Source organism: Rhodamnia argentea, chromosome 2, assembly GCF_020921035.1.
Source record: "Rhodamnia argentea isolate NSW1041297 chromosome 2, ASM2092103v1, whole genome shotgun sequence".
Lineage (NCBI taxonomy): Eukaryota > Viridiplantae > Streptophyta > Magnoliopsida > Myrtales > Myrtaceae > Rhodamnia > Rhodamnia argentea.
In genome coordinates, this window is record NC_063151.1 from 8,338,601 (window position 1) to 8,349,662 (window position 11,062).

The window sequence follows — 11,062 nt, forward strand, 5'->3', positions numbered from 1 at the left end:
AATGATGTTTTGAAAATTTTTCCAAACACCTAGGCTTTGGCCCAAAGCCCCTTGGTAAAGCCTTTGCTAAACACACCCTTCAAATAAAGCGCAAAGGAAGCATCGTATCCGTGATATCATTATTGATTTAGGGGTGATCAGTTCTATGACCTCGATTCAAAAAGATTGAAACGGGGAACTAGCCCATTTTAAGTTTTGGGCCAAATTTTTGCAATAAAATATACAAGCTGTACCATTTACTTGTACAAGTATTCGCCGATCATGTTATTGTGTTGTTTGTTCCTGTTGAAGAGAATGTCATAATTCCTCAATAGATGCAAAATTTTTACTTTTCAAAGAGATTTCAACTATGAAGCACCGACACGCCCAAACCCTCGGCGTGTCGGTGTCGGACACGCATCGGACTCGGACACGCGTCCGATACGCTCCGACTCGCGTTCGACACGCGGTCAACACGTGTCGGAGGTCCGACACGTAGTCAACGCCGGCGACACGTCGGGGGACACGCGAGTCGGTGAGGAAAGAGGGCGGGGAAAAAGTAGATCCGAAGGGCGGAGAACGGTGGGGGAAGGAGTAAGAGCGTTTCAGGCCATGAGAGAGATGAGAGAGGGAACCGGAGACGCGAGCGCCCAAGCAGAGAATGACCTTCGTGTACGCCGGAATGTAGAGAGCGAACGAGCCGGAAGACAGAGCGAGAGAGCGCCGGAGGACGTAACGAGTAGCAAAAATCATGGTGGTCGACGCCGCGGTTGGTTTCGCGAGACGGAGAGGACCGACAGAGAGAGGGGGGTGAGATTTTTTCAGGAAATGAAGAGACAGAAAGGGGGGCAACAGAGAGGAGAGTGAGGTTTTCGGTGGTGTTTTCAAAACAGAGAAGAGGGGGAGAGAGAGAGAGAGGAGGAGAAAGGTGTCAGAGATTTTTTAAAAAGTAAAGCGAGAAGGGGAGGAGACGTGAGAGAGGAGAGGAAGCGTGCAGATAACTGGATTTATTTTTTTATTTTTTATTTATTTTCTAGGCTGGTTGGGATCAAATTACGGAAGTATTCATGACATGAGCTTTCTTTTGATTATAAGAACTCTTTTGGTAAATTTTCTATTTTCTAAAAAATTATAAAAATAATAATACATCATGTATATATAAAAATATATTTAATATACAACGTGTCCCAACGTGTCGGAATTCTCTATTTTTTGAGAAAGGACGTGTCGGCGTGTCGTGTCGTATCGTGTCCCGTGTCCCGTGTCGTGTCCGTGCTACATAGGATTTCAAAGCCAATACAATAGTGTTCCCAGGTAGAGCCGGCTGTTCCGGCTTTGGTATCCCGGGGGGTGGGTGTGGAAGGAGAGGGAGGGAACCCGACCGATTTTATCTAGAACCGGCCTTGAAGTGGTCAGTATTCCCGGTTTAAAATCAGACCGGATCGATCCGGGTGCTCACTCCTAAGGAAAACCCACCAAGGCCCATTCGTTCTTGAACATCGGGCCGGGCTATGGACTATCAATGAACATCGGGCCTTCTTCTAAGCAACCCCGCCTAAATCACGAACCCCCATCTCTCTCTCTGTCTCTCTCTGTCTCTCTGTCTCTCGCTCTCATCCTCCACTCTGCTTCTGCCTTCTTCAGATAATGGCGTCTCTGGTTCAGTCACCACCTTCCTTCTTCCGCTGCATGCCCTCTCGCGCCACGTCGCTCTTCTTCGGCCATTCCCTTCCCTTCAGGTACTTCTCTTCTGTTCTCTCTGTCGCCCATCCCTCTTTGTCCATTCCTCGGTCCACATGCAGTCTCCTGTCGAAGCTCGCTACGTCACGCCCATGGCACGAGAGAACTCCTTGAGAGCTTGCTTCGTTTTGAGCGACCGAGTGCCATTCTTCCTTCGGGAAAAACGCCGTTCCCTGATTCGACCTTCACGCGTGCAGTTGCGACCGGAGGGCGGGGGGAAGCGATTTCTCACGTTCCGTCGGATACTGCTCGATCGAGCGCGGAGTCGCTAGGGCAAAGGAATCGCCGTCCCCGAGCCCGGCCTCGCTGACGCGGGAGCCTCACAAGTACTTCGATCAGGCGGTCATCGCCGTGAGGTCGGGGGATGGAGGTCACGGCGCGATTCTAGGCATGCCTGGCCAGGAGAGGGGCTCCGGCAAGCAGCGTGAGAAGGATAAGGCGAAGAGGCGCGGCTCGTTTAAGAGGGACTTCGATGGCTCGCTCATGCTCCCGGTGGGTGGACACGGAGGCGACGTGGTGATCTACGCGGACGAAGCCAAAGATTCGCTGCTGGAGTTTCACGGGAAGAGCCGGCACAATGCGAAGCGCGGCGGGAATGTCGATGCGATGGGTGTTTTGACGTCTCAATTGCACAATGGATTTGCTGCTCCTACTCTACGCATTCCCGTGCCTGTAGGTTGGTGGAAATGTTGATTTAGGTTTGACGGAGTATTTCTGGTCTCTTGAAGCAGATATTATTACTATACATACTCAAGCTAACAAGTTTCATGTCTTTTTGGTGTACTCCTGTGATCCTACCCCAGGAACAGTTGTCAAACGTAAACGGGGGAAGTTGTTGGCGGATTTGGCAAATCCAGGCGATGAAGTTCTTGTCGCAAGAGGTGGACAAGGAGGGGTGAGTCAATTCAGTTTAATAAGACTAGATACGTCAATTGGTGGTCAAAAGCATTTGTGTGTTTCTTTCTATGAATGCTGTGGCATATTCCTGTTATTCTATTGCTTCTTTCTCCTTTTTTTTTTAACGTGGTTTGCATTTGCATTTTCCCAAATGCAATTTGAATCGCAACTGCTGGCAGCTGTAAGGTAGGAATCTACGTAATTCGAAAGGTCACACAATGTTACGTGATTTTAATTTTGAGTTTTGTTAGTTGCATGCCCATAACATAAGCAGGAATTCTGTTGAGCTTTCTATTATGCCTGATATCTTTGTAAATTCGCTTCTCACATAAGCTGGTATGTTGGCAGATTAGCCTGTTAGAAATGCCTGAACATAGAAGGAAGAAATTGATGATGCTGACGACCAATGTCATGAGAGATGACAGTGATAAGGTATAAATAATGCCTCTCCATCCTCAAGATTAACTGCTGATAATCATCTTGCATTAACTATATTCGAGATTCACATGACCTTCTTTCTGTCATTGATTCTGTCTCATATTTTCTGGTGGAGGCCGGTCCTTGAGTAGCACCAGCTTTCTTTTTTTTTGAATTTTTTTTGTTTAAGTTGCTTTGATATAATTTGGTATATTACTGAATCTCGAGGCTGACTACAGCTTATCTCCATTAGCTGAACCCCTTCTTACCCTGCCATTGAGTTGCATTTCGTTTGGTAGACGGGCATCTTGACATGGGAATGACATGTACTTGGAGTTGATACTAGGTTTACATGACACTCCTTTTGTGTCTTGGGCATCATCTAACTGTGAAATCTTCACGCTACTTAAGCTTGAAGCATGCTGAAAATATATGACCTTAGGCTTGCTACTATATGCCAGCGGTAATGTCACCTGAAGACATCAACTGTTGATATTGTGTCAGTTCATCGAATTTCTTCCAATTTGATTTCATCTAATTTTAGTCTACTCTAATGGATCTCATGAGCTTTTGCAGAATTTGATTCCATTGTTTGACTTTCATGTGATTCTGCTGGCAAGTCGTGTCATTTTCTTCTTCTGCATTATTTGTTTCTTTATGTCATTCTTTACCATTTTTATCTTATTTCAGGTTTTAGTTCTTGGTCAGCCTGGGGAAGAGGTTAGTTTGGAGTTGATTCTACGTGTTGTAGCAGATGTTGGTCTGGTGGTGAGTTTTACTCTTCCATTGGGCAAAGCTAACAAGGACAATTAAACTAGTAGTGAAATCATAATTTCAGCTTTCATTCTGGTGTTAGCCTTTTAGTTGTACTCTGAAGCAGTTATTTGTATATATTTTCGTCATGCAGCCCCACCTAGCCTAGGCTATGCATCCCCCCTAGACCTAGGTCTTCCACATAATTTCCTTTGGACTGAGTGGGCATCCATTATGGTCATTGTTCGAGAGATGGGATTCGAAAATTTCCCCTCCCACATAACTAAAGGGGTGTGTAAACGCTAGGCTACAAGCCTAGTGGCTGAAGCAGTGATCTGTAGACTTTTAGTTTAGACTTCTTTATATGGAACCTTGGAACCATCCACCAGAAACAGAAAACTGAAGCCTATTTTTGATTTGCACATGTGTGTTCAGTTGCGTGTCTGTGTGGGTGACTCCATGGACTTGAACTTGAGAACCACATTAATGGAAAACCCTTTTCATCTGCTGTTTCCACCTATTTGTGTTTTCTTCCATAGTTCATACGGTTTGGTTGCTTTTACCCGGTTCAATTCGAGACTTCGGTGGAAATTGGTCTTACTTGCAGCTTTGAATCTTCAAATCATGGATTTGCGGTTGGTAAAAGATACCTGAGCCACAATGTTGAATGTTTACCTTTGGATTATTACCTCCTCCTTCTTCTTCGTCTTGCACGAATAGAGAAACATGAGTTTCTACTATACTTCAGGCAGCTGCATTTGACTTAGTTGTTGTGAGGATAAATAATTTGAATGACTATGAATTGCAGCCATCAGTATGTATTTGACAAACTCATGGTTGAGGGGACTCCAATATAAGATAAATAGAGAAAGATGAAGAAAGGATTTGAGGTTGATCTTTCTTCTAGGTTAAACAAGGTGGGAAGGGGTTGGTGAGGCTAGAACCGAGTGTTAGTGGCTTGGAAAGGGTCTTTGACAATTGGGCCAACCCTAATCATGGAAAAGAGCCTTTGGTACATGTTTACCAGCCTCTCATGTAGATGTAGCATGTATGTGGAGGCTATATTGTATATTGAATTGCCTCAAATTGTTTTGGTTTTGCATAGGGTCTTCCGAATGCTGGCAAATCAACTCTCTTGGCAGCCATAACACGTGCAAAACCTGATATTGCTGATTACCCATTCACAACTTTGATGCCAAACCTTGGGCGCCTCGATGGTGACCCCAATTTAGGTGCTGGGAAATATTCATCTGAAGCAACATTGGCAGATCTGCCCGGGCTTATAGAAGGGGCCCACCTTGGGAAGGTAGTACTCTATCTTCTTCACAATATAATGTAGCTTTCTTCAGCCATGAATCTGCTAAGTTTATCTTCTCAGTAGGGACTCGGTCGCAACTTCTTAAGGCATCTCAGGAGAACTCGGCTACTAGTCCATGTAGTTGATGCAGCAGCTGAGGACCCGGTGAATGACTACAGAACTGTCAAAGAGGTAGATCTGATTGAGCTTCTATTCCAACAAGAGTTACCCATCTTGAAATTCATTAAGTTTTGTTTCTTTTAGCATCTGTTCAAACTAAATTGATGTGATGCACTGGGTTAGTTTTTCATATTTATTTACTCAAGATCAACCATCTGATTCTTTTTTCGGTGTAGGAGCTACTCTTTAGCTCACTAATGCTATTAATTACTCCTCAGTCTTTTCTTAATGCCTTTTCATATACATAGAACAAGCAATGACTAGGGGCCACCAATTGCGTAAATTAAAAGTTGTTAGGGGTAACCAATTCATGGATCATTTATACAATGCATCCTCTTGCCTTTTCAGACGGTTCTCTAAAGAACTCGGTTTACCCCTAGGGACTCATGTTCAGACAGAAACCTGAGGTTCAAAGATTCAAGAAAACAGTCTCTGTTGGCAATATCCACTCTTTTTGTTCATTATATGTGCTTCTTTTTAGTTCATGCATCTTTGTTATGTAGTGTGTGAAGCATTTATTATGACATTAACGTTTTTTTAAGCAGCTTTTCTCTGTTGTGGCCCAAGTTCTCCTAACAATGACTTTGCAGGAATTGCGGATGTACAATCCTGACTACCTGGAACGACCATATATTGTGGTTTTAAATAAAATTGACCTTCCTGAGGTATGAGGTTTTTAGTTGTATGTCCTCTCTCAAATAATGTCCTTTCTTCCTTGTTTTCGGGATACGCAATCACTAATTATACTCTGGTTTCTTATATTACAGGCTGGGGATAGAGTTTCATATTTGACTCAAAAGATACTAGAAATTGGTTCTGAAAGGAAGCCACCCAAGTCAGAAATGAGGTCTAGCTCTTCTGACAATGTAAACGAGGAAAGTCTTTCTTCACAAGTTTCTGATGTCAGAAGGGATAGAGAAATTGAGGACTATCCAGGCCCTCTTGCTGTTGTAGCCATCAGTGTCCTGTAAGACCAGTTCTCATTCTCATTTCACTTCATTGAATCTATATGGTTTTGGGGGTTGTGGCTTCTCTTTGAGTTAGTCCTAGATCCTTAACTTTCTTTTTCTTCCTGCACCAATGTAGCAATTTCCATTCTTTTCGTCTGCAATTCTTTTAATTTCCAAGCATACATGCACCGTTCTAGATGGAGTCTTAAAATTTAACTAACTAATGTAACATGTGCATGTGCTCACAAACACGTTGTGCACATTTATGGAACACGCATGGAGTTTTCATTCTATTGAAGAAAGAAGCATTGGTTGCGATGGAAATGCTGGTGATCATAGATTTTGTTTCATTGTAACTTGTTCAGTGCAGACTGCAATAGAGTAGGCTGCAAATATTTAGTCAAATTTGGAACGTTACTTGCAATATTGTGGGTGGTTTCTTTCACTTTGGCTATTGGTCGACCCTCTTTTAATGATTAGCATTTCATCTTGAACTTCCTTCGAGCTCCTATCTGAATACTAACTTTCCAATTTTTTAATTCTATGACGACTATGCCAAAAGTGGTTTACCATTTGCCGGATACGAGGTGGAAATTTTTATTGGGTACTGTTGTTCAGCTGCCTGGGCTAAAATGTCCTCCTTTTTGGCTTGCTTGATTACCCAATCTCTCTTTGTGGATGTATTGAAAGTTTTTACCCGCTTCATATGAGTTATACAATGATTCTGTTATTTATATTTTTCTTCTGCTTCTGCTTATATGGTTATATCGAAGTTATGATTCACTGAATTTAGCAGTAGTCTACTGGGTCTCCCCTGTATAAAAACTAAAAAACTCCACTCTGTTTGGAAAGCTAGAGAAATGAGAGAGGAGATGAAATTTGAGGTGGAAAATGACAGATTCAAACTTTTGTGAGGAAGAGAGGGAAATTGTTTTTTCTTTCCCCACCTTTCCTTTATGTTATGTCTGGAAGCATGAGCTAAGGGAATATGCAAGGAACATTCCCACAATTTTAAATTTAATCTCCTTTTTATTCTTGCAAAAACTTTAAATGGAATAAATTCTAACCCCCACCCCACACCCCCAACGACAACAACACCCCCAAAAAAAAAAAAAAAAAACCAACCCCCAAGACTTCCCAAATAGAGCCTTAGCCTTTCAAATATAATGTCAATCTCTGCAAGTGAGCAGGCATAGATGGAGGTCTGTTTGTACATGGATAAAAATAAGATTACTGAAACAGAGACATATTTTTAAACTCAAGGCTCTTCTTGGATCGCAGATATGTTACAGTCTCATAGCACTCATGCTTTAATGCAGACACGATTTAAGTGAGACCATAGTGTACTCAATTTTGACTTAATGAAAGCTACGAATTTTTTTTTGTTTTTTGGGTCGAAATGAAAACTATGAAGTTATGATGCAATATTATTCTCTATGACAGACTTCTTCCTTCTCGGTCTCTCAGTTGGAGCATGTGGGACCGATTGTTTAGTTTATTGATGAATATGGGTATGCAGCTTTAGACTGTCTACCTGAGAAAATTGAAACTCTGCTTTATGTTTTCTTTAGAGGTGGATTTGCTTTCTCATGTCTATGACCACAAAATAAATTTACCTTATTTATGTCTTTGCTTTTTATTTGGATTTTTTTTTTTTATGAAATTCCCATGCTCATGTCCCAAAATTTAATTTGCAAGGTTTCACCTTTCAATTCCTTAGAAGATTATCTTCCAACAGCTGAAATTATTGTCCTTCTGTTGGTTGATGCAGCAAAGCCATCAGAATAGGTGAGATGTTGGATGAGATAAGGGCGGCTTTAAGGAAGTGCAATGAGCTCAATGAACCCTTGGAACTAGCTTTGAGATCATGAGGGTAATGGGGTTGCCAATCCTACAGGTGTTTCTTTAACCGTGTTTTGAGCTAGAATGCATTAAGGTGGTAGGCTTTTTTGGCCATCTGTACCTGCAGACACGGTAAAATTGGGATGCCACATCTAGCAACAACTGAGCCAGCTACGGCTCGATGAAAATCAGGTGCTTGCTGTCACCCTCTTGTGGTTCCTTGTATATATCTGCTTGTTTGTAAGTCAAAATGCGAGCTATCTCTCTAATCTTCTCATAGTCAATGAAGATCTGATTTTGTTGTGACATTATCGTTGTAATTTGTCTAGTCATGTCGTATCCCTTTTGTTGAGGTTAATAACCCGCATTTTCCGAGTCGGCGATAAAGTTTTCGAAACAACAGACTGGCGTGTCTAGCTAAATGCGGCATTAAAGACATCCTTACCTAAATAATCTCATATAGATTGTGAGATCTGGAATTTATTATGAGATCTCATGCATGGGGTTCGGCAAATGTCAATGCATGCAGGAACCGGTTTAGTCCATTGTCGTTTGCTCGAGACGTGTCATGGGACTATTTAGATCGGTCGTGATCTCGAGGAGTTTTTCGTCAATCAACAGTGGCAGACGAGGTGGTTGAGGAATTTATTCACATCGCGTCAACGATGCCGTCACCCCAACGCATAACACGGTAACTCCAGTTTGATCTTTTCTCGACTTGTCTAGCGTCTAGCGTCCTCCTTTAATCGGTTTTATCCCTGCACAATTTGTACTCGGCTCACTCTATAGAATGCTCATCAGCAGCTTGAAGTAGCTTTTCTTTACCTGGTGCTTAATTTTCTTCTACATTGATAGCGTTGTGACTAGAAGAGATTTGACAATGCACTATACTCTTTTGCTCAAGTTTTTTTTTTTTTTTAATTTCTTTTGTAAACCTAGTGAGGCAAGTGACTGTTGGGACGTAGTGGGGGAGGGGAGTTGTACTACGTTTGGGTCGCCCTGCTTTTTTTTTTTTTTTTTTTAAAATAATTACATTTTTTTTGTGGTCTAAAAAATAATTACATGTGAACTGTGCAAAAAGAGGCAGATGCGATGACGTCGGCCTTTGAAATAAGTTAAAATTTTGTTGTCGACCAAAAAAGAGATAAGCTATAATTCGATGCGAAGGGGATCTTCCTTCGAAGTCTCCCTCTGTTTTGTGGGCCCCGCCTAGGTCCGCGGGCACCAGGCAGGACCCCACCCTGGAGGTGCCGAAAAACAACATTAGGATTTCCAGAGGTTTTCACGCATTTCCAAGTACAAAGCTTCTTGGTCCTTCACGAAATGAAATTTGCTTCTGTGCGTCCCCACGTATTTAGGGATCACTGGAAAAATCTTGTCATAGGCATAATCTTTTTCTTTTCTCATTTTCTTCTTGTATTTTTATTTTATTTTATGGGAACTCCCGCACGAGCTTATCTTTTAACCGCCGTTTCTTCTGAGCGCTCCCATCCCGAAGATAAATGACGATTATCCAATCCCTTACCATGGAGAAAGGAAAAAGAAATGAGCAAATTCGGAATTTGCTTCCTTGTTTTTTTCCCACCCAAGCCAAGTGTGCCCAGGCCACATGAACACAAGACCTCCTCCTTGACACGACCAATCTGTTCCTCATGCCAAGTATCTTCTGCTGTGTCACTGCACAGACACGTTACAGTTGGTCCTAATCTGCTCTTCGCCCTCGGACTTTCTGTCTTACTTGGCGAGTATATAAATAGCGCACGCCCTTTTGGATCGTGAGCTTTACTGCTAAGTCCTCTCAGTATCTGTCCTACTGTCTGTTCCTTTTTCTTGGGTGTTGGTTCTGGTGTTTTTTTTTCCTTTCCTTTTTTCTTGTTTTCTCTTGTTTTCTCTTGTCCTTATTTTTTTCTCTTGAGGCTTTTGGGGTCAGGGAGAGGGAGTGGGAGTGAATGTTGAAGCCTGGGATGGGAGAGAGAAAGCAGGGCAGGAAGCCCGCTCAGGCGAGCTCCAGAAAGGGGTGCATGAGAGGCAAAGGCGGTCCTGAGAATGCTTCTTGCACCTACAAGGGGGTGCGGCAGAGGACGTGGGGCAAGTGGGTCGCTGAGATCCGTGAGCCCAATCGCGGGGCCCGCCTCTGGCTCGGGACCTTCGACACGTCCCACGACGCCGCAGTAGCCTACGACGCAGCTGCCCGGAAGCTGTACGGGTTGGAGGCAAAGCTGAACCTGCCCGAGTTGTATGCCGGTGCTACCTCTACCTCCAATCTGCAGCCTTCTGTCCCGGTTCCGACTATTACTGTTCATCCTGTGGGAAACCAAGCTCAAATCTTTCATAACTTGGTCCCTAATACCCCTAGCGCACCCCCTGTTCCCGTGACTGCTCAGGTGACGCCCAAACTCGAGAACACCCAACCCATGCCCATCTCCAACGACGGCTTTCCAGCTCACAGTAACGATCCGGTCAATCCGGTCCAGGACAACCTCAAATTTGAACATAACATTGAGGAAAATGACGTGTGGGGGAACCTGAACGTGAACTTGCCGTTCTTGGACGAGTCAATATGGCAAGAGGCTGCAATGTCAGTGGACTTCCCCGTTTTGGAGGATCCTGTCAACTTTGCCGGGAATTTCATGGATGGCAACACCTGGGAGTCTTCTTTACCGTCTCCTTGGTGCGTGTGACAAAAAAAATAAAAGGGCCTCTGGGTCGTTAACATATAGATGTATATTGTTATATATGTCTGCATATACTATTATATAAAAACTCTATATAACAATATATAGAAACATATATAGATATATAGGAGCATGCATGGGGATGGTCACGAAAAGGTCCTGGTATTTCTGAGCTTTTGCCGTGGCCAATTTACATGTAAATTGAAAATCATTTCAAATTATGTATTTCATATTCGTCTTATATTGCACATAATGAAGCCCGTATCGTGTATTCCATTAGTGGTATTAGTATGCGTTTGCAGGTATTTTTACTGTATATAATTAAGCGTACC

General features: G+C 43.0%; 2 protein-coding genes across 2 annotated transcripts; both read left to right on the forward strand.

The window, feature by feature from the left end:
* The first annotated feature begins 1,476 nt into the window (after window positions 1–1,476).
* On the forward strand, window positions 1,477–8,943 carry LOC115738623 (probable GTP-binding protein OBGC2). Its single transcript, XM_030671292.2, has 11 exons — window positions 1,477–1,718; window positions 1,917–2,395; window positions 2,523–2,614; window positions 2,965–3,048; window positions 3,724–3,801; window positions 4,892–5,092; window positions 5,168–5,275; window positions 5,854–5,928; window positions 6,031–6,230; window positions 7,985–8,247; window positions 8,585–8,943. Exons 1-10 carry the CDS (start codon window positions 1,627–1,629, stop codon window positions 8,082–8,084), a joined length of 1,509 nt encoding a protein of 502 aa, XP_030527152.1. The 5' UTR covers window positions 1,477–1,626; the 3' UTR covers window positions 8,085–8,247; window positions 8,585–8,943.
* A 168-nt stretch (window positions 8,944–9,111) lies between these two features.
* On the forward strand, window positions 9,112–10,751 carry LOC115738625 (dehydration-responsive element-binding protein 2D-like). The gene has a single exon (XM_030671296.2). The coding sequence runs from the start codon at window positions 10,005–10,007 to the stop codon at window positions 10,734–10,736; it is 732 nt and encodes a 243-aa protein (XP_030527156.2). The 5' UTR covers window positions 9,112–10,004; the 3' UTR covers window positions 10,737–10,751.
* Window positions 10,752–11,062: the final 311 nt, after the last annotated feature.

Bases quoted from the DNA above. Each gene is read 5' to 3' on its own strand.
- LOC115738625 (XM_030671296.2), top strand. From the start codon at position 10,005: ATGTTGAAGCCTGGGATGGGAGAGAGAAAGCAGGGCAGGAAGCCCGCT.
- LOC115738623 (XM_030671292.2), top strand. From the start codon at position 1,627: ATGGCGTCTCTGGTTCAGTCACCACCTTCCTTCTTCCGCTGCATGCCC. The intron at 2,396-2,522 runs GTTGGTGGAAAT...ATCCTACCCCAG, and splicing joins ACGCATTCCCGTGCCTGTAG to GAACAGTTGTCAAACGTAAA. The intron at 3,802-4,891 runs GTGAGTTTTACT...GGTTTTGCATAG, and splicing joins TAGCAGATGTTGGTCTGGTG to GGTCTTCCGAATGCTGGCAA.